We start from the raw sequence: 23,717 nt of genomic DNA, 5'->3' as shown, positions 1-23,717 counted from the left end.
CCTTTTACAGTATTACAGCCCCAACCTTTGCCCTATCAAAACCAGAAAAGATGAAACAAAGATGCAGCATCACTAGCGTTTTAATCTGCTTGGATGAATACAAAACAATATAGTCACAGTGATTTCTTTTCTGTTACCGTTATACTTTATATCAATTATACAGTCTTAGGTGCTTTTGCCATATTATCTCTCCTACCAATTATTCATTCAGAAATATAAGGAACAATTGTAAATAAGAACAACAGACTATAGAGGTATACTAATATGCACACAATGAAAAAACATTAATTTGGTATTTAGTCCCCGAATTCCAAGATTATTTTTGTGTCAGCTTTCCTATGCATTCTTATCTTACATTTGGCATATTTTTCAATATAGTTATTTCATTGTAAAGCCAAGTTTTGTAAACAAGGGTTAACTAAAAGTTATCCCAGAAAATCTAGGCATATGAATTTGACTATATATCTTTACAGACTGCAGCAACGTCTTCACAACGATATTTAAAAGTTTTCCTGTAAAGCTTTTCTATAACACTGCACCTAAACTATTGTAAATTCCTCTCAGCAACAAAAATGTATTCACTTGTTAAATTTACATTGAAAAAACAAGAATTAAGAAATTATCAAACACGAAATGCAGTCTTACCTGGATCCAATATTCAGATGTACAAAACTTTGGGCATACTTCATAGTGTAAGAAACATACAATCATTTTACTTAGAAATATTATGCCCTCTGTGTTTTAATAACTTGGCATCCAAAGAGATATACTATGATTTGTTTGTCAAATAATTTCTCACATTCATATTTCTCAGGAGCAAGTGTGTTCCGATATCCATCTAAAGTTTCCATTGCAAGTGAAAAATCAGTTCATTCAAATAAACCTTTAAAATTCCCCCAAAGTTAGTAATTAAAGACATTATTTTTACATGACATCTTCTTGCAAATACTGTATTTCACAAAAATTCTGATGTACACATGGAAAACAGCTTTTAAATCCAGCAAGACACTTTCTGGCTTCTTGTAGACCCATTCCAGCCTGCATTTACTCCAAAATGGCAGCCTGGTCTCTCCTCGTTGCTATGGACACATCATACGTCAGAGCTGCACTTTTTTTTTCAGATCTGTTTGTTTATGACAGGCCTAGGTGCTTCCTATTATGGTGTCTGCATCAGCACAGCATGCCATTCGCCAGTAATAAGAGCCAGCGGCAGCCACCGAGGTGATCAGCATGCAGCAGAGGACAGAGATGCTGAGGAATCTGAGCATGCTCACTGCAAAACTGCATAGAATGGCTGTTTCAAAAATGGTTAAACAGCATACAAATAACAAATCTTAATTTTGCTGGGAACAGTGCTCCCAAACATGATATTTGTTAGCAGCAAGTATTTTAATACAGAGGAGCTAAAAAGCACAAGTGAGAATCTTTAGAAAACAAAATATACATGGACCTAGAGAAGATCTAAAATACTTATCTGTCCTCCTAACTTCTGAAAAGCTGGTATGGAGCTGCTATGGCAAGAGCACAGTGGACACTATGGGTATGTCTAGACTACAAACCTCTTTCAAAAGAGGCTTTTTCGAAAGAATCTTTCAAAAAAGCCTCTTTCGAAAGAGAGCATCTAGACTACAAGCAGATTTTTCGAAAAAGCAAGCTGCTTTTTCGAAAGAGAGTCTAGATGCTCTCTTTTGAAAAAGCACAGTTTGCATTCAATAGCACCTTTCTTAGAAAGAGTACTTTCGAAAAAGGCTTTATTCCTCGTAAAATGAGGTTTTTTGTGATAAAAAAAACTACCGCGTTCTTTCAATTTACTTTCAAAAGAACACGGCTGCAGTCTAGATGCAAATAAAGTTTTTTTGAATAAACCCTGTAGTCTAGACACACCCTAACCGTATGACTATGAAATTCCAGCACTAGAATAGATTACTTTCTTCAGGTTAAAAAGTGAGCATGCTTTGGTTGATCTATATACATTCAGGCTGTGTCTAGACTGGCCAGTTTTTCCGGAAAAAAAGCCACTTTTCTGGAAAAACTTGCCAGCTGTCTATACTGGTCGCTTGAATTTCCGCAAAAGCACTGACTTCCTACTATAAGAAATCAGTGCTTCTTGCGGAAATACTATTCTACTCCCATTCAGGCAAAAGTCCCGTTTGCGCAAAACTTTTGCGCAAAAGGGCCAGTGTAGACAGCTCAGATTTGTTTTCCGCAAAAAAGCCCCGATCGCCATTTTCGCTTTTGCAAAAAAGTGCTTTTGCAGAAAAGCGTCCGTGCCAATCTAGATGCTCTGTTCTGAAAATGCTTAAAGCATTTCTGGAAAATCATGCCAATCTAGACGCAGCCTTTGAGGAAGACATAGCTCAGACTGAAGGTGTGGCAACCCTCAGATCCTCCATTCACCACTGTGGTCAAAGCCCCATAAACACATATCCTTAGTTTAAGAAAGAACATATCCTTGCCAAATGACCACGCTTGCTCAGATGATACAAAGGTTAAGCCCATGCTTATTTATCTGGACTCATTCACCATACATTCAGAAATAACATAAGCAACACTATTTTAATGCTAATTCCAATTTCTGGACAACTTCAGATATATCTGTGTTTAATACCATCAGATTCTTTTACATACTGATCATGCAAAATACATGAGAGTTCTAATTTCAAATGTAATCCTGGAGTCAGGAAAGGTCACAGAGTGGTCACCATCCTGATGGAGCAAGGTTAGATTAACACAAAACAAAAAACCTGTTTTCCAGAGGTCTTGATTATAATCATATTTTCAAATATTTTAATATTATTTATATTTATTATTTAGACTGTGACAATGTCTAATATAAACTAGGCACTTTCTGAGCACAGAAGACACACTTTCTAAAAATACTTAATTCCAGAATGTATTCCACTACTTAATGTTTTTGTTTAATACTTTTGTTGGAAAAGCCACAACTACATCTAGAACCTTGACTAAATCTTTGCTCTTATTTCTTATCATTTTTGTTCCATTAATGATGCATATCTCACTTTCTTTCATTCTCCTGTTTGTTTGTGGCTTCTTTCTTTCTCTCCTTTTCAGCTGGAAGTCCTTCTCTTTTCCAATGCATCAAAAGTGAAATCTTGGTTTCAACAGGAAAACTCCGATTGATTTCATTAATCTAAGAGGCTATCCTTTCTTCATTCAAATGAGCTCTGAAAACTGATTTCTTACAGCAGGCTCACATCAATTGCTTCACCCATCAATAAATGCTCTCATGGATCACATGCTTACTTTGCAAAACTTGCTCTTAAATAGCAGTACTGTTTGTGTCTTCCAGGACACCCTTCTGTCATCTATCTATTTGGATTATGAACTCAAGGGAAGGTCTTTTAATTTTATACAGCACCACGCACATTTTTAGTGTTTTATAAATTATAAATTAAAATAAATGAGACCTACATTTCCATTCCTTGTAATTAAGGTATCTTTCTCTATAGGAACAGATTCAGTTATGTTTTCCAGAACCTACAGACTGAGAGCATAAAACAGTGGTTATAGGGGTACCTAAACTAAACTATTCATCTCAGTGATGCAGCCAACAACCATTTGAAACCTGATTATGACACTTTAAATCTCAACATTCTTAATTGGTTCAATGCTGACCACTTGAGAAAAAATTGCAATTTATGTGATTATCTTGTGTAGTTTGATTTATTAGATTTGTATGTTAACCTGTTAGGTAACACTACTTTTAAAACTTTCACTAAACTGGTTAATGTCTAGAGAGGAGCATAGGGTACAAAGATCAACTGACATGGCTTCAAAGGTGTTAACCTGCATATTAATGGGGCTTTTAAGTCACATTTAACTAACACTGAAAAATACCCTTTTGCCCATCAACACCTACCCATAGCTCTTGTCTAGATTGGGGGCTTATTTACATAAAGCAAGTTACCAGCACAACTGTAGCAATATAATTATGCCACTATAACTCTGTATATGTAAAACTCTGATTCTGGAATCAAAAGTACCTTCTGCCCATGTCTATACTTATGAGAAAATTGACACTCCAGAGGTTGATCTTCTAGTGTTCCATTTAGCAGGTCTAGTATAGACCTGCTAAATCGAACGCTGAGGGCAGCCTCTGCTAGCGTCCAGTATTCCTCATTTTGTGTGGAGTAAGGAAAGCCAACAAGAGCATGTGTTCCTGTTGATCTCTCACTGCGTGGTTGCTGGCACAGCTCAGCTTAAGGTAAGCCAACTTTAGCAACCTTTTCTAGATGGGGACCCATTTTGACAATTGAGGAAGAATTGATGACCTAAGACAATTCAAGAATGGAGGAAAGAAAAGGGGCAGAGCTACCTGGGGAGACACTTGGCGACCTTTTTGAAATGTAATGGCGACCCATATTTAGGTCCCGACTCATAGGTTGGGAAACCTTGAGCTACACATTTCGCGTAATCTGACCTGCCTAGTTTAATATAAACCAGGCGCCTCAGTTTAGTTTATGTCACTTTGCAAGTACTGCTGGCAAAGTTTCCCATGTACACAAACACTCAGCTATAAGGTGAGTTGTTAAAACATGTTACCCAACGTGTCTGAAATGCCTAGGCACATTGCCTTTAACACATACTAAACTGGTGAAGACTAGCATGTTAAGATACATGCTGCCAGGTCTACACTAGACTTTTTGAATGAGATAGTTAGAATGGATCACATTCTGTCATCGAAATTCTTGTCTAAATAAGTGTGAGAGCTTTCTGGGGGAGAGACTGGCTAATGTATGTGTTAGCGTAGTATCTAGCAGAGTGGGGTCCTGATCTTTTATTAGGGCTTCTAAGCACTGCTATAATACAAATAATAAAGAATAATATGAAGTCTAGAAGTCCATACTCACAAATGGTAGTCAGGAGAACTGCTTTCTATTTCTGGTCTGCCTATGACTTGTGTCACCTTGCACTAGGGATGTCAATGTGTAGATGACTACACAATTAACCGATAAGCCTAGCCTTATCGGTTAATCTTGTTAACTACATGCACTCCCTCCCTTGCTACCTCAGTAGTGGGTAGTGGGAGACAATGCCCATGAGGAGCTAGCTTGAAAGATGGCTCCCTGCAAGCACCAGATCCTCCTGCCTCCCCCACCCACCCTGTGCTGCTGCTTCTGACAGAGAGGCAGCAGCATGGAGGGTGAGGGGGGTAAGTGGGAGCGGATATGTGTGGGGAGCTGGCTTTCAATCTGTGTGTGCTGAGTCTGCTGATCTTCCAGGGCCCTCCCTCCCTCGCCCACCCCCCCCGCCGCCTTGCTGCATCTGTCCACGGTGGCCTGGGCTTACCGTATCTACATTCATCACTATTCTTACCTTACTGGAATTTTGTCGTGCTCCAGCACAAGTGTGACCATACTTACATGGAAGCAAGTAAGTGTGGTTAAGTACTAAGCATACTGATCCAACACAGAAGTCTTAGGACTCTTGTAAACCTGCTTCATAGCATAAAAAGGAGCGGATAGTGAGGAAAGGTCTTGTTTGAGGAAATTTAGGTTTAGGTCATCTGTGAAAGTAACTTACAATTTTTTACAGGTCCTATCCTCTTGCAACCAAGGTCCTTGACAGCTCCCTAAATAGCTCCCTGCTGGCTTTTGCTGCAACTCACCCAGCTGTTGCTAGAGCTGTGCACAGAGGGCGCACCTACTTACTTTCACCTCTGGTTTAAGAACAATGCTTCCAGCGTGCAAACTGGGTGCTGAGCTATACATTCGTCTTCTGCTTTACTCATGCTATTAAGCATGGCTAAGCATGACGAGCCTATAGAAACCCTCTCATCAGTGCAAGGTTGGCTCCTTGAATTCCCTGTCCAGTTAATCACTTTTTAGCTCTTACATATACTGATAACATCACATATCTGTGTTGTACAAAATGAAACCATCAGTGAATAAGCATTTTGTGATGCTACACTCAATGAAGTTTTTTTCACAAGAACAGCTACATCTTGCTCATCTCTAATTCTTGTCAGAATTGGCATACATACTCAAGTAAGGAGCTAACCACATCTTTGGATTTTCTTAGAAAGATCAAGAAAATCAAGAGCCAATTAAACTATCATGTCAACTAGCCAAATGTGATGGCATTGCTAGATGTTATATAAGAATGCTGTCATACAGTAAGCTGCAGTTTATCAGTTGTCTTTATCACTGGAAAGCAAAACAGAGCACCTATGTGTTTTGCAACAAAATTGACTGTTGTGATATTAACAAATTCCTTTTCCCTATTTTATTTCCAGCACACATTTTTTTAATATTATGTGTAATAGACGAAACCTAAGAGAGTGACTGATAAAGAAATCCTTTTAAATAGGATATGACAGCATTATCCTTTCTCTCTAATTGGAAACAGGTCACTCTAATCTTTGACCATAACATAAGAAGATACTATTTTACTTGGGCAGAGCTTACACATTTAGTAAAAAAATACTATCAAATATAAAGCTTCTGTATATGGAATGTCATTCCTGAAAACCCGCTCCTAGTCACAAAACAAACTAAAGTTAAAGTAACCAGAAGTGATTCAAAAGGACAAGACTAAAAAAACCTGCCTTCTCAATGGTAATTCATTCTTTTAAACTACAATTGTAGCCATTTCCTTTATTTCTGATAAGATGAATTGAATCCATTTTAATTTTTTACAAGGCTGACCATCACTATATTATCTGTGTACCTCCCCAGGATAAAGCAAAGATCAAATGAGCTCATATAGTAATGAAAAAAATCAGTAAGCAAAAAGGTATTTGTTTTAAGTGACTCAGTGGTTGTTCTAAATAGTGATTTTAATTCTAATTCTCTAATTCTAACAAAATATTTAGGACTTATACAGTGCTTTACATTTTTAAATGTTTTCTCCAAACATTAAAATAATGCACAAATCTCTGATAGATAGATATGTAAGTAAGTACTGTTTTTCTAATTTATGAAGAAATTGAGGCAGAAAAGTCTTGCCTGGGGTTAAACACAAATGTAAGAACTCTGGAATTCCTAGCTACCTGTCCTAAGGTCAAACCACTAAGAAAAATACATAAATATATCGCAAAATAAAATAAAAGGAACATTGCCAATGTATACATCTTTTAGCATCCAAATATGATTTTCCTTACTCTTTTTACAAATGACATGTATGATTACCCTGACAGAAAAAAAAAGATAGGAAAAGATATTTCTCTTTTTTATTTCCAGTTTGTTTACTTTGTGCATTTGGCAGCATTTTCTGCATAGTTAATTTAGTTTCAGTCTTTCCCTTATGGAATCCATTAGTCAGTTTCTCTGTTATTTGTGCAAGTCTTTCACAAAGAAAAAAAATATTTTTCTCAATAGGAAAATGTGATTATTAAATCATAAAAATTGGCAAGGAACCTCAGCGCCAGGTGTAAAATCTCACTGTTGAAAACCAACTAGATTTCAAGTTGACTGTTTCCTCATTAAGTCTCATTCTTATTAAGATTAATGTTTATAATTAAGACATTTAAATTGTGTATAAAATGCAATTCACTTTAATGAAATGTTCAAACTAATCCCTCATCTCTTTATTTTTGTTTAAATCCTCTTTCAGCGGGTGAGAGTCTGGGCAAGAGTACACAGCATGGATGGCCATTGCAGGGCCATGAAATATATTCTGTCAGGGTGTATCTTCATAGTAGAGCTTAACTCGAAATAAGCTAAGCAAATTGAGTTACGTCAATTGTGTAGCTTATTTTTAAACAGCTTATTTTGAAACTGGGAGCATCTACACAGCACTTATTTTGAAATAGAGCATTCGTCCTCTGACTTCCTTAACTCCTCAAATAATGAGAGTTACAGGAGTTGGAGTAAGAAGTCTTCCAGCTTGACAGTATTTCAAAATTATTTCAAAATAACTGTCTGCTGTGTAGACACGGACTAAGTTATTTCAAAATAATGCTAGTTATTTGAAAATAATGTTGCTGTGTAGATGTACCCTCAGTGACTGAATAAGGCCACACGATTTGTATTTGTGCTCAAAGTAAAGTAGTCTTTAAGTATTAGAAATGGTTAGATGTATTGCTGATTTGGTAATCCAAATTTTATGTTAACTCAACAACTGAGAGGAACTTTTGCATAGTCATTTGAATATAAACACCTGCACTAATACCTGCCCTATATGTTGGACATCAACAACTTATCAAAAAAGTATATTTTCTGTGGTAAAACGAAATAAAACATAAATCTTTCTAACTCTGATGTTTAGAATAAATTTCTTCAAGAAATAGTGCACTCACAGTAATTAAGTCTGGGACCACAAACCTATGGTTAGCAAGAATGTATACACATACTGTAACAGTAATCCTTACAGACTTTTGTTCCCACCAGTATTTCTGTTCCCACTGCTTTTGATAAGCCACAAATATAGCAAAGAATGTCATCTTTATCTGTGATAAACTTCAACACGCATTGAAACTTTTCTGTGTTTAAATTCAAATATAGACATATTAAAATAATACATTAGAGATTTTTTAAAAAGTTGTAAATACAGAAGTGAAAACATGTTTGCATGTTAGTTTCATTATGCACACTTACTCTATATTTAACTCACCTACAAACTAGTACAGTCCTGTGGAAAATGTTTGCTAGATCTTTATTAGTGGCACCCCCAGACCACAGTCAGGTTTCTGGGGCCCACTGTACTAGGCACCGCATAAACGATGCATACACACAGGTCCGTGCCAAGGAGAACTTACAATATACAACTTTTTTTTTAAAGGCTAGAGTAAATAGTAATAAAATAAAACAGCAGCACATGAAACCTAGGCATTTTTTAAAAACATTATTTGCTTGTATGATGTGTAAATTAAGCAAAGCGTAACATAAGCATCCAAATCACTGCTCAGCACCTACATGAAATTTAGGATTTTGAAAAGTGCACGCTCTACCTGAAGATGCACCTGAACAGGCACCTCTGGAAATTGCTGCACTTTTAATTAGGCATCTAGATATGCATCAGAAAGCCTAACTTTCAGCATCCTAGTTTGAAAATTGTTGGCCTAATATGAAAAGCCTCAGTTCTAGCAAACAATAAACGGAAAGGCACATCAATAAATGGAGCACCCAGTCTGCCTGCCTTACCCACTATTGCCAATCCAAGGGCTCAGAAATCAGGTGTTAGGTCCCCAAAATCATGAGATGATAAAGAAAAAAACACCTTTTTATCTGCCTTCTGGTTTTTGAGTTTGTAGCAACTATGTTTTCAAGCTTTTTTCTACAACCATGAGGGCCAAAAACATACTTTATTTTTTAAATGAAAGCTGAGATTATCAGGTTTTTTACATGACTCAAGAGCTGGAGATTTAAGAAAAATACCAAGCTGTTCAAATTCTCAATAAAATCATGAGATTTGGAAATGTGCTTATTGACTACAGAAATAAACTCACTATTTGATTGTGATGTTCTTTTGAACTCTGCTTTATTTATACTAAGGGTGTTAAGGACTAGCCAACAATCTGATAATCAAATGCTTATTGGATAGTCAAGTTGACTAGTCGATGCCCCCCTTTATCAGATTGCCCCCTCCCATCAGATAGAGGCAGCAAAGGGGAGGGGAAGAGAGGGTACTTCAAAGCAGCAGTACCGCACGAAGCCTGTACTCGGGCTCTGTGCAGTGCTGCCACTTTGAAACAGCATGGCAGCATTTCCAGGAGGCAGTAGTGCACAGCTGATCCCAGGCGCTGCATGGCTCTGCCTCTTTGAAACACTGTGGTGGCGTTTCAAAGAGGCATCACCATGTGGAGCCTGGGCTTAGCTGCGGACTTCCTAGTTGACCCCGGGCTCCCTGTGGCATTTTCATTCAACCACATAGCCCAGCAGAGCCCAGGATCAGCTGGGGACTTCCCAGCTGATCCCAGGCTCCAGCACAGCATTTCAAAGCATGCAGAGCCCAGTGTCAGCTGGGGAGTCCCAGCTGAGCCCAGGTTCCAAGGAATGCCATGCAGGTCCTTCCACTTTCAAATGCACAAGAGCCTCCACTGGGGACTCTTGTACATTTCAAAGTTGGCATGGCTGTGTACAGCCTAGGGCCAGTGGGAAGTTCCGCTGACTCCGGACTCCACGTGGATGGTTCCACTTTGAAATGCATAAGAGCCCATGAGGGCTCTTGTGCATTTCAAAGTATAAGCACCCTTGTGGAGCGCAAAGTCTGCGGGACTTCCCGCTGGCCCTACACGCAGAGTTCTGCATCCCTTCTTTGAAATGTACAAGAGGGGCTCCTCTTGTACATTTCAAAGGAGGAATGCGAAAGTGCCTATTGACTAGTCGATGGAAATTCCATTGACTACTGGACTAGTAAATTATTTGTTTGTTAACATCCTTAATTTATACAGCCATGCCTATTGACTGGAGTGAGATTACGTGTTGTGCTTCTAAGAGGCTACTTTTGAGCCTTCTCAATTCTGGCATGGTCAGGGGCTGGCACAATTATAACTTAATCAATTATAACCTAAATAACTCAAGCATCCCAAGAAGCTGCTCTGAGTTATGGGGGTCCTAGGTGAACTACCTACTGGACAGCTCTAGTACTGCAATGTGGAAATTCCCACCCTGACAGACAAGGATCTGCATTACCACAGTGGTGTGCTCAAAATGCTTCCTTGCATTTTCATACAAACTCTGATTTTCTGAGTTCATAGCTATGAGTTTGAATGTCAATGACCAGGCCTCAACAAATAATGTAATCTACTCTACTCGCGAGTAGATTACAACCTGGAAGAGCCAGTGCAGAGCGATCTGCGCATGCGTAGAACAACCTGAGCATGCGCAGAATGCAGAACCATGTGAAACCACGTGGCTGGCAAGCAGGGCTTGCTGCCGCTTGGCGAGCCTTGTCAATTACTATTTATTATGTACCAATATCATGCTCTGGGCTGTGTAAATATAGTACTTAATCCTGCACTAGGCTTAGATAGGCACTCGCTGCACCAGAGATTGACATTCTGGCATTGGATTTAATGGGTCTAGTATAGACTCATAAATCAAATGATGAGGGTCACTCCAGCCAGCGCCTGTACTCCTCACAGTCACGAGGAGTAAGGTAGCCAACAGGAGTGTTTGTTCCCATCAGCTTTCCATTGCATGGACACCACCACTCTCAGTCTAAGGTAAGCTGGCTCCAGCTATGTATTCTATGTAACTGAAGTTGCATACCTTAATCCAACTTTCAAGGTCTAGTGTCTACCTGGCCATAGAGAAGCCTTCTATGCTTGAGCAGACACTTAATGAAATCAATCTAATTCAGTAACAAAAGACAAGACTATGCAGCACTTTAGTCTTTAAAGTGCTGCATAGTCCAGTCTTTTGTTTCAGCAAGACCAGACTAACATGGCTACATCTCTATTTCTAACTCAGTAAGACCATGATGGGCCATGCTACTAGATCACAATTATAGTAGCTGTACAATAGCCATGCTCCTTGGCCTAAGAAACTTATAGTAGAGTTCTAACACACACAAGGCATATAGTACCATAACCTGTTAGGAATTCTTTCCTCTAATATAGCTGCTTTTGCATGACTGATATCAGTGAGTCTTCAGCTAGTGCAACAATAACATAGCCAGTTCTTATTCTACTACATCTAAAAGACTTACACAAACAGAGGAAATTGACTGACAGCACAGGAGAAAGAGTAAAACCAAACTGACAATGCAGAAAATGCTGCCAAATATACGAAGTAACAAACTGGAAATGAAAAAGAGAAGTTGAATTGTATCTTTCTTACACTATATTTGTTTCAGTTACAGTGAACTTTAGATATTACTGGCAAAAATGGCGGGCAAAGAAATATTCAGATACTAGCGTGATGTATAAGTTGATGATATTCTTTCATTTTATTTTACCATATACATTTTTGTTATTTTTCTAATGCTTTGATCCTAGTACTGTGGTCAGGCATTCCTGAGTTTCTTATCCCTGTTGCACAAAAGGCTATTTGTTTACCCTCGGACTAGACTCCTCTTCTTCTGTTTTCCCATGAATTAAGATAACAGTCTTTATCTACATATCTACGAGGGATGTCATAAGCATTAGTTAATGTTAGTATAATGGTTTTAAAATGTAATGTATTGTATAAATACAAGACATTTTAAAAAATAATTAGAATTAAAATGACTGTTCATAACAACTTCAGCGACATTGGAAATTGAAATCTTTTTCTTATTGATTTTTTCCACTATTGTGTATGCTCACTGATTTATTATAATGATTCTTCACAAGATGATTAATGGCATAGATTTGTTTTTCATTAAAGAAAAAAGAACACTGAAAACATACACATAGATTTACATAGACAAAATATAACGAGATTTCATTTATGGCCTACAAGCCTTAACATATTCTTAACACATAAAACTCTTTGAGAGTGTTTCTGAATATTTTAGTGTTGTATTGTAAGTAGCAACAGAGCGTTTCTGACATCCATATTCATAGCTGATGGATCAAGTAAACCTACTCAATCTGTGACTGAAATATTAATTTCCAATTCTGACGTAAGATGTGGCATCATTCGAACTGACCTTCAGATTGGCTATGACAACCCAGCTTACTGTATGTCTCATATCAAATGCCTTGCCTGAATGATCCTGTTTCTGAAGAAATGAGAAGACCTTTATGTGACATGTTTTCCTCCTGATTTCAATAGGTACATATGAAAAATGTTTCTCCTGTCATATCTGGCAAATCAGAAGTACATTAACTGATACATGGGATAAGATGAGTAGTCCTGCATGATAATGGATTGGAAGCTATAAAATTTTCTCAGACAAAAGCCAATCAGAATTTAATATGTTTTCAAAAATAATGGCCTATCTTTTTAAAGTAAAGGTTATAAATATATTTGACTGAACTAATACTTTTTATATTGATTTGTAACTGGTTAAATCCTATTTTTAAAAGTCTTGTTTCCTATATTTATAAAATGTGCCATATCTCTCTTGATTTAGGACTGGATTCAATAAAATATAACTATCTTTATTTTTTTAAATAATAGAGAGTTTCTCTGAAGCAAGAGTCATAGAAATATCACAAATACACAAGTTGAAGGGTCAAAGATGAAGCAGACATCTTAAGCCTATAAAAGTCTTCCAATGTTAACTAATCATTCATTCTAAAGCAGTTGGACAAATGTTTTTAAATGTATTTAATCAGATCTGTAAAAGGCTTCAGTGTTATAATTAAAAATAACAGGATAATATTTATAAACGTTTCCTTTTGCAAATTAATTATCCAAGTCTACATTCTTTCCACACTATAAATATTGACTATTTTGGATGAGATTTGCAAGAAATGTGGGATCAGGCCCTAGCTGTGTTACTAATACCACTCCTTTTTAAAAAGGAGAGTTATGCCAATGACTCCAATAGGAACTGGAAGAGACCCTGTACCTCTTGATTTACAGTAAAAGAATAAGGGCCAGTTTCTGAGGTGATCAATACCTACAAGTCTCAAATGGAGAAGCTCAGTATCTCTTGGGATCGGTTCCTGCTTGAATTGTTGCTAAACTATTTGGTACAAAACTGTTTTTAATGTTGAGCATTGTACCACTTCTCTTTTGTTCTTCTGTCTCTTACTGTCAGTTTTACTTTCATATCATAAAAGCAACTGCAATAACCAGCAGACCAGAACCAGAGAGATTGTGGAGACAGGAGAAGCACAAACTGTCAGTGATAAATTTACTGGATATATTATGGAGCTAAAGAAGCATAAAAGTTGAAATGCTTGACATCATATACTCAGCCACAGCACAATATGAGGTTAAATAATATGCATCTGACGAAAACGAGTGACGAAGTTGGGAATGGCAGTCAAAACAAGAAAGCAGAAAGGTGAAATAAAAGACAGATTGAATTAAGATATTGTTTTCTTTTCTTCATTTTCTGTAAAGAATAAACTCATTCAAAATAATAAACTTTTATTAAAAGATTTAATTACCTGCATAGGTAGAATAGAGGACAGAAGTATACTTGTATTTGTTACAATTAAACTCACTTTATTCTAGAGTGATTACAAATGTGGGGAAAACATATACCTCCCAAAGTACCTTATAGCAGGTTTGCTTATTAGAGATGTAAAATAAATTCCCAATAATATCAGGTAGAGCCTACTATGTGTGCCTTTAAAATGAACACCATACATATTACGGAGTATTCAGTGTGGTTTGAGGGCACGGAGTAAAGTAGGAAGGTGAAATGGGCTATTTGGAAGTTCTACATAAAAGACTTTTTCTTTGCAAAAAAATAAAAATAAAAACTATGCTCTTTTTCTTTCCAAACATTAGTAATAAAATATATTAGCATCAATATTAACTGCTAAAATAGGGGTTGTGCCACTTAAATTACTGTAATATTGAATAGAATGTTATCTTTATTATCACCTTTTCAGAAGTTTATTCTCTTGGTGAGGTTACTTACAATTTTACACCTCTCCATGGTAGACAACTACTGATATTGAAAAACATAGCATTTTCTTGGCTCACCACAGATGGTGTGTGGCAAGAATAAATAACAGAAAAGATTGTAATGGTTAGCAATCAAATATAATATCTCTTTATTTTTAATTCAAACAGAAATAGAAAAATGGTTTAAGTTTTCAACACCTGATTCATGTTTGCACCACTTTCAAAACTGGCCTTGAAATTTACAGTCGAAAGAATCTGCAGACTACAGGCGCAATCCTCCAGGTTCTTATGCAGAGCCCTCCTTACAGAGCCGTCCTATGTTGTTCAAGACCGACACAGCTATTTTCATTTCTCAGTCCACTGCATTTTGTTAACTATTCAGAGAATTCCTCTTTTAACAATATATCAGACTCTCAAAACTATGTAATTGTTTTCAGCATCGCTCCTCTCTGCATGCACACACACCAGCAGAAACAGAACTTCGCACTTACGATCCTTGACTAGTCCATATTCAGTAATATGAGAAGTCAGGATCAACAAACCCATGAAATTTTAGCTAAGGATAACAGCTCCTTCGTGTGCGTTCATTTATTCCCCATTGAACAGCTTTGCTGCACATTAAAAAACAATCTCAGAGATGCATTAAAGTTTTTACAGAGAGTTGCAAGGCGAAACTCCAGTGCATGGCCCGGAGAACAGGACCCTGTGTGTGATTTGATGCATTTTCTACCTGGCTAAAAACTACCCACTGGATTTCCAGCTTTGGCAGAAAGCAAGGAGGAGAAATAGGGGGCAAGGGTGCAAGGGGTCCTACCTTGTTCGAGGCCATTTCACTGACGGAGTGCCTGGTTTGCAGGGTCTCCAGCTGGTCCAGGCACCAGTCCAGTTCCTCCAGGGTCTCGCTGGCCAGTTTTTGGTAGGCCTCCTCTGCGAAGAGATAGGGAAAGGAGTACTCAGTTCTCAAGCGCTTCACAGGGCTAACAGCAAGCTCCAAAGCGTCCATCCTGCCATACCCAGCCATGCTCAGATGCCCAGTGCCCACACATGAGTGCTGCTCCTTCATATTGCTAACGCGGGGCACTGGGGTGGGGGGCAGGCTTCAGACTCCAGCCGGACCCCCAAAGGAACTGTCTGGGTAGCAAAGTCTCCAGTCCAGCCTCCTTCTTTTCGCCTCAAAGTCACCGGTGGAAACCAACATGTGCCGAGAGACGTGGAAGGTTCTTTTCCTGGGGGGGGTCAGTCTCTCAAGCGGCCCCTAGGCTGCATGATGCTCGCTGGAGGCAGCAGCGCCCGGTGCCCGCGGTTCGTCTCCTCGCTCCTCCGGGACGGCTGAACGGCTGATGCAGGGAGCTTTGCCTTGCCCAGGCTGGAGACAGGCAGCACCGCCTCCCCTCCCCTAACCCCCCCGTGAAGGCTCCGAGCAGAAATGAATCAGCGCGGCTGCTGCCGTGTGTGCGGCCACCACGTTTCCTGTGCTCCCAGCTCCTCCTCCTCCCGCAAGCAGCGTCCAGGCGGCTGCTCTCGGGGAACCCCTCTGCCCTGCCCCCCCTTCCCAGGCAGCGGGCTCCAGGTTGCCCTGTGTGGCACCGGGACACGAGCAGCAGGCGAGGCAAAGCCCCGCGAGCCAAAGTCCCGGGGCAGCGCCTCGTGTTCTCAGTGTGTGTGTCTGAGAGAGGGGAGAGCAGCAGAAAACCCGGCCTGGAGCTCGCAGCCGCCTCCTCTGCTGTCGCCTGAGTGAGCCCAGTGTAGAGCTCAAGGAGCAAACACATAGGGCCCGAGCCCTGGCGGCGTCTCCCCCACATGGCGCTGCCACCTGCCTGGGGCAGGGAGGGAACGCGCGCCCCCAATCCCACCGCCATGAGCGCTTATGTAACAGCGAGCGGGTCACAAGCTTTCGCCACAGCCGGGGGAGATGCGCCAACAAGATTAAAGACTCGTAACCCGTGGGCTCTGGGTTCTGCGCAGGCACTCAGCTGTGTCTGAGCCGCAGCTCAGCTGGCTTTGTCCAGAGCTCTCTGACCTGGTCCTTGAATCCTCCCTCTCCTAAGTGTATGTCTCAATGGCCTAGTCTTCACTGCACAATTGTCTACCATGCTTTGATGTCTGGCTCTCCATGTGCCAGCTTCTCTGCCTCAACTTCCCATTAATCCCAGGAGTGGGACAATAATAGTTTCTTCCCTAGTCTAGGGAGATGTGCAGAATTGATTCATAAAGCCCCCTGAAGATGTCATTCAGTGGAAGTGCTAAGTATAACAACATCTAGCCAAGGATGTAACAACAAATGCTTTTTCAAATATAGTGAAACCTTTGTTATGGGCACTCTGTTAACCAGAAAACTTTGTTAACAGTCATTGCCCCAGCCACAATACTGTCACAAGCGCACAGGCCTGGCTTGGTTTATCATGATCGGCTTAACAATTTTTTATTTAAGAAGTACTAATCATCTTTAACTCAAGATAGAAACGTGAAACCAACTGCCTCACACTACAAAACTACCAATATTAAAAACTGGAGTTTTACTATTTGGCTGTGTCTACACTGCACCCCTTTTCCGGAAAAGGGATGCAGATGAGACAAGTCGGAATTGCAAATGCAGCGGGGATTTAAATTTTCCCCGCTGCATCTGCATGAACATGGCTGCCGCTTTTTTCCGGCTCGGCGCTTTGCCGGAAAAAAGCGCCAGTCTAGACGGGATCTTTCGGAAAATAAAGCCTTTTCTGAAAGGTCCCTTATTCCTCTTAAAATCAGGAATAAGGGACCTTTCGGAAAAGGCTTCATTTCCCGAAAGATCCCCGTCTAGACTGGCGCTTTTTTCCGGCAAAGCTCCGAGCCGGAAAAAAGCGGCAGCCATGTTCATGCAGATGCAGCGGGGAAAATTTAAATCCCCGCTGCATTTGCAATTCCGACTTGTCTCATCTGCATCCCTTTTCCGGAAAAGGGGTGCAGTGTAGACACAGCCTTACTGTCCATTGGTTTTTCCTAGGTTGATAGGAACCAAAATTTTTGGATAACTGGAACGCCCTAGTCCCCGAGCATGCAGTATAACACTGTATTGCTGTAATATTTATTCTAAACCAAAATCCTGTGTGTGCATGTGTGTATACAATGCAACATACGATTTGCTCTGAGGAGGGGGGAGAAAGTGCTACTGAAAGCTCTCCAGAAGTTTACCCTGGAAATCCAGTATTACATTGGAAAGACTTTTGTCTTTTCTAAACTCTTAAGATGTTTGTCTTTTCTAACTTACTAAGTGTCATATTGCATCATGTTGTCCTACAAGATGTAGAAGTGGACTCAAAATCAAAATGGCCATGAACTCCCCACATACACACTAGCAAAATGACCCATTAGAACCTGCATGCAATGGTTGTCCTAAAGCTCATGATAATCAAGGAAAATATTTCCAAGGTGAAGATGTCATCTGTTAGGCCTGTCTATGATTTCTCCTACTGCAGTTGCATTTTTCACCAGGCTGAACTGAGTACACTTAGGACATGTGTACACTAGGAAATTGTTTCAAAATAACTTATTTTGAAATAATAACAAAAATAACTATTTTGAAATAGCGTGTGCATACTACAGGGAAGCCCAAAATTAGTTCAAGGCAGGTTCCCTTAATGTGGATGCCCTACCTCAACTTAGAGCCCCGGAAGCACTGGCGAGTAATTACTCTGAATGACTCTGGGGAGTAGTTATTTCGAAATAGCAGCAGTGGAGCATCCACACTACTGCTATTTTGGAATAAGCGTTATTCCTCGTGGACAGCAGGAGTTATTATTTCAAAATACCTAGCCCCTTATTTCAAAATAGCAGGTTTGGTAGTGTGGACGCTCTGCTTGTTATTTCAAAATAAGGAGAGTTATTTCAAAATAACTTCCTAGTTTAGACCAAGGCTAAAACAGCAGTAGTACAGTAAGGAGCTCTGACTTGACCATTCACTTGGGGACCTGCATTAGGTTCCCAAGTTTGAAATGCTGGCATATTTGTTTCTAGAGTCAATGGCATGTAATTTCAAGGAAGAGAAAAGGAAACTCAATAGGTTTGCTCTTTCCTCCTAAAATAACTTTGTGAATTTGTCCCAGATGAAATTAAATCTAATCTTCAAAATGTCAACAAAAATTAAATAATAATAAACCATTCAGCACTGGCTGGTACCACAGCAGTTCAATGATTTGTTCTTTACGTCTGAGAAACTGGATTCCTTTTCATAACATTACAGTATGTTCCAAATGCACTTGTGTTCCCTCAACAGTCAAAATGTTTTTCCGTCTTTCAAAGCCAATCCACACTTGTGCATAATTCCCATTCTCATTTGGAACAATCCAGTACTAAAGTAGCATGGGTAGAATTGTTTCAAGAAAACTGCAGTACTCGCCTTCATTATGGCTAGGCTATTGCTTCAAAGAGCACTAACAAATATTCAACAAAATAATTCCCACACTACTGTAAAATATCTTATTTACGGTAAGGCTATGTCTAGACTGCAGGCTTTTTGTGCACGAAGCTTTTGTCAGAAGAGATCTTCTGCAAACACTACTTGCACAAGAGTGCATCCACACTGCAAAAGCCCATTGAGAAAGCGATGTGCTTTTGCGAAAGAGAATGTCCACAGTGCATGGATGCTCTCTCAAAAGTAAGCACTGATTGTGTGGTCTTTTAGATGCTGCTTGTAATGATTAGAACTGGGAGCACTCACTGGCTGTTGGGAATCTGGAAGCACGGGAAACAGGAAGGAGGGGGGAAGAGACGGGCCAGGCCTGAGTGAGAGCTACAGAGGGGAGCAGCAGCAGCTTTGTAAAGAAGTTTCACCTTTGTTAAATAAAGGCCTGTTGAAGTTTGTTACTACCTTGCTTGCATGATACTATATTTTGGCGACGAGGATAGATTGGTATGCACAGAATGGTCACCAGGGTACCTGTACTTTTTCCTCTTTCCTCTTTTTGCACAAACCCCCCCTTTTCCCCATCCACACATGCCTTTTTGGGAAAGAACTCTTTCGTAAAAAGGCTTCTTTCCTTGTAGAAAGAGGAATACCAATTGTGCAAAAACCCCTCTGTTCTTTCGATTCTCTTGCACAAAAATGCACCTGAGGTGTGGACACGCCGCGAGTTTTTGTGGAAAAACTCCATAGTGTAGACATAGCCTAATACTTTCTATAAATGCTATCCAAAATAAAAAATATCCCGTGGAGTTTGAAATCAGGACTTTCCTGACAGTTTATGCATCAAAGCAGAACCTGTAACATTGTGTAAAACAATAAACATTATAGTTGATTAGCTACCAAAATTATCCTTACATATTGTAGTACCTAATTCTATTTATTATTAAAAGAAATATGTTTTTACTCTCAGGATACAGATTTCTTTAAGATAATATTTTAAAAGTATAAACAAAAAGTTATTTGATTCACAATATAGTTATGAAGTATATTGATCAGGTAGAGATAAAATGAATGGTCCCTAGGACTGGAAGAGACCTTGAAAAGGTCATAATGTCCAGTCCCCTGCCTTCACAGCAGGACCAAGTACCATCCCTGACAGATTTTTCCCCAGATCCCTAAATGGCCTACCTCAAGGATTGAACTCACAATCGTAGGTTTAGTAGGTCAATGCTCAAACCACTGAACTATCTGCACCATAAGCTAAACAGACATTCCATTGAAATAAATAATAAAAACTGAAATGAGTTTAAGTGAATCCACATGATAATAGGATCACAATCTGATGTCTAGTTGATTGCCTTTCAACATTCCTTAAAATTCAGAAATTGGGGAAATACACAGTTTTCTTCACAAGGTAATTTTTTTAAATCTAAGATTATAGCAAGATGGGGCTCTTCGTCGCATAATAAAATAAAGTTGAAGGCTATCAGATTTTTGTAAAGTAAAAGGTATAGTTCATCTATTTGTTTTAAAATTCATAGCCCTGACCTGCCTCCATCCTCCTCTCTTTTAAAAAATTGGTACTAACATAACTTAGATGTATATAACTTTATCTATTTGTCCTCCCAAAAGACTTTACCAAGCAAGGGTCCCTCCATTCACTAATTAAATGCCACCATTTCTGTGATGGAGTATTCTATGATAATGGACTTCATATATGGGACATTATGAGAAATTCCATTATGAGTTCTGGGGATCCCCATGTAGGGAGTGGATGGATGAGGCAGATTTGACACAATTTGAATTGAACTATTTGTATGAATAAGAACTACTAACATAACTTACAAGATAGCTCTTTCAGATCTTAAAGCCCAATCCAATTGCCAGGAACTTAAATAGAAATTGAATTGGCCCCTTGAGTGCCAACATGGTCCTGGCTGGAGATGAAATACTGGACAGGGAAGACAGGTGTCCTGAGGTGGCATCAAGCATTTCTCTTTCTCTTTCTCTCTCCCTCCTTCCCTTTTATTCACATGGCTGCCTCATTCTCATTCATATGCTCAAGGACATATGTGTGGTTGGGGAGGAATTCTCCCCAGCTCAGACTGGCAGTAACTTTAGGAAATGTTTACCTTCCTTTTCAGTGTATGAGTGTGGGTCACTTGCCAGGATTATCTGGGTATATCTTAATATTTTCCCTGCCATTATGGGAACCATGAGCACTGGTTCATTTTTTATTCCTCCTATTCTCTGTCTGTGACATATAATAGTGTAGTCTGCTGTAAACTGTAATTGGTTTAATTTTGATTGTTGAATAAACTCTAGTGTGTCATGCTAGGAGGTTTTGGGGGCCTGTGATTTACAGATGAGGCTTGACAATCCGGTGGTTCCTTCTGGCTTTAAACTCTTTGACTTCACTATAGAACTTCAGTGAGACAAAAATGATGCTGGTATTCACATGCTAATATGTAAAACAAGTACCCCGCTTTCATTTCTAGAATTCTCAAGTGCAATGCAACCAGAAGAGAGTTTTTCAGAAATACTCTGTAAAGATTTTGAGGCCCTAAATTTGGCCCACCTTTAAACTGTTACAAAATCTGACAAGCAATAGCATATAAATTCTAATTTTTTTGAAAATCTACAATAAAACATCAAAACAAGTGAAATACTAGCCACTAATATCTGGCAAGCCCACAAAAAGGGTTGTGTTCCATGATTTGGCTCTGGAGAGGTAGCTAATTAGGGTTGCCAGGTATCCAGTTTTGAACCAGACAGTCCAATATTTGACTTTTCTGTTCAGGAAACAAATTGAGAAAATATAAATGTCCGGTATTTTCTAAATAAGATGTAATGTAGACTGTGAAGTAATGTCCAGAGTGTCCGGTATTTTTGTTGAAATCATCTGGCAACCCTAGCTAACTACTAAAAACTTTCCCCAGAGCTCATCTAAAAATCAGTCAAATGATATGGGTTCATGAAAAAAGTTCTTTTGTAATTAGAATGTACTTCTTGAACACAGCAGGTCATTTTCATTTTCATTCAGTAAAGGGTGTGTAGGGGTTGGGGTGGCAGGAGGAGGGTGGGGGTGTGTGTCAATGTTTGCCAAAGAGAAAAGGTCAAATCTGGAAGGATTTTTTTCTAGGTAAGTATTACAAAGAAGAGATAGTAAAATCACTGTGACACAATTAGAAGGGGAAAATCACCATTCACACACTGATTTCCCTGTAGCTTATTGTAGACAGAGAATTGCATTTGTACTCCACCAAAACAGTTCCTAAGAGCCATAGTTACAGACAAAACCAGTCAGATACTTTAGTGTTCTGACCATGTCCTCCCTCCCTTGGAACGCTCCCAGAACTTCTTACTGGAGTGACTATGAGAGAAGAGCAGCAGGACTGTGTCATTCAAGGAAGGCCCTTCATATAAATTTCTTCATGTAAATTATTATCCCCTGCCATGGAGTTTTAAAGCTTACTTAGCACCAACTAACTTGAAAGTTTGCATGCTGTTTGGTGGGTGTTCTTTTAAAAAAAAAAAAAAAAAAAAAAAGGAAGCGGCATCAACAAATTTTCTTTTTCACATCAATAGTCTAACATAACCACTCCTATCACCCCCTCCTTCCAACCTCCAACTACATGTTTGTGTAGAGAAAACAAACCAAATGCTTACAGAAAGAACATAGATTAGCCATAATCATTTGGCATTGCACAGCCATGTTTTTTAAAAAAGGATGCCTTAGATATTTGTGTTTACAAAAGAATTAACTGTGAGAATGTTCCTAATACAACTCCAGAGACAGCTATGTTTTCACTTTTGTTCCATTCCAAAGCTTGCTGTTTAAAAGTTTCAATGGGAAAATTTATTGTACGATAATAATGTAGTCAACAGAGTTAATGTCTAATTTGTTTAATGGATGGTTTTGCTTTTTATATATGCTGTCACTTCATCCTATTTCAAGATCATGAAAAATGATACAAGATTTGTCATTGAAGTTTTTATTTCACTTATCTTTTCAATTTTCTCTTTTAAGGATGCATCTGCACTGCACTGTTATTTTGAGATTACTAGAATTATTTTGAAATAATAATGTGAGTGTCTACACAGCCATTCCATTATTTCAAAATAATTTCAAAATAACAGGCAGTTTATTCTGAAATCTGTAAACCTCATTCTACAAGGAATAATGCCTATTCCAAAATAGCTATTTTGAAATAAGGTGTCTGTAGAAGCTCCACTACTGCTATTTCGAAATAGCTCCTGACCACTGCCATTCTAAGTTATTCCTCCCCAGTATCTCCTGGAGCTCTACATTGAGATAACATGTTTACATTAGGGAAGCCTGCCTTGGACTAATTTTGAGGCTTTCCTGAACCACAGACATGCTATTTCATAATTCTGGTGCTATTTCAAAATAAGCTATTTCGTAATAACTATTCCGGAATAGTTTATTTTGAAATAGCCGTGCACTGTAGACATACCCTTAGAAAATTTTGACAAACACAGCTGAAGGCAAAGATAAAGGCCAGATTCTTGGTTATATTTCCTATTTTATGCAAGTACTTTATGTAAGCAGTACGTAGGGGCTAGAAAGCAGTTGGATCTGGCCAGCAAAAAATTCAGTTCAATATAAGGGAGTCCTCACCTGGCACAGAACCAATGTAGTTAGCCACTGTAATGTAGGAGTGTGTTCTGAATGTGTTGGGAGAGGGAGAGGCCTGGCTAGAGGGTTATGTCCTCCAATTATGCTCAGCAGCTGTACAGACCCTTAGCCAACAGGCATTAGTAAGAGATATCCTGGCTGCTTTACCCTATGCTGAGGCCTAGGCTAGTTGAAATGCACTCAGAGCTACTTCTGAAATCCTCTCTAACCCACCCCTGAAAATCACCTTTGCTATATCACAAATATACAGTTAGGAACA

The 23,717-nt window shown here is 39.1% G+C and overlaps 1 protein-coding gene across 9 annotated transcripts in view; it reads right to left on the bottom strand.

Moving 5' to 3' along the window:
• PDE4D (phosphodiesterase 4D) overlaps nucleotides 1-23,717 on the bottom strand; it is a 1,060,501-nt gene that overhangs the window by 67,881 nt on the left and 968,903 nt on the right. For 8 of the 9 annotated variants that reach the window (XM_075932865.1, XM_075932874.1, XM_075932866.1 and 5 more), the window contains one exon: nucleotides 15,232-15,344. In XM_075932865.1, the coding sequence (XP_075788980.1) occupies nucleotides 15,232-15,344 (113 nt within the window). Of the gene's footprint in view, nucleotides 1-15,231; nucleotides 15,345-15,430; nucleotides 16,091-23,717 lie in introns of those variants that run through there. The other variant, XM_075932873.1, reaches the window with a different exon arrangement.

Source organism: Pelodiscus sinensis, chromosome 6 (assembly GCF_049634645.1).
Source record: "Pelodiscus sinensis isolate JC-2024 chromosome 6, ASM4963464v1, whole genome shotgun sequence".
NCBI lineage: Eukaryota > Metazoa > Chordata > Testudines > Trionychidae > Pelodiscus > Pelodiscus sinensis.
This window is presented reverse-complemented; position numbering and strand designations above follow the sequence as displayed.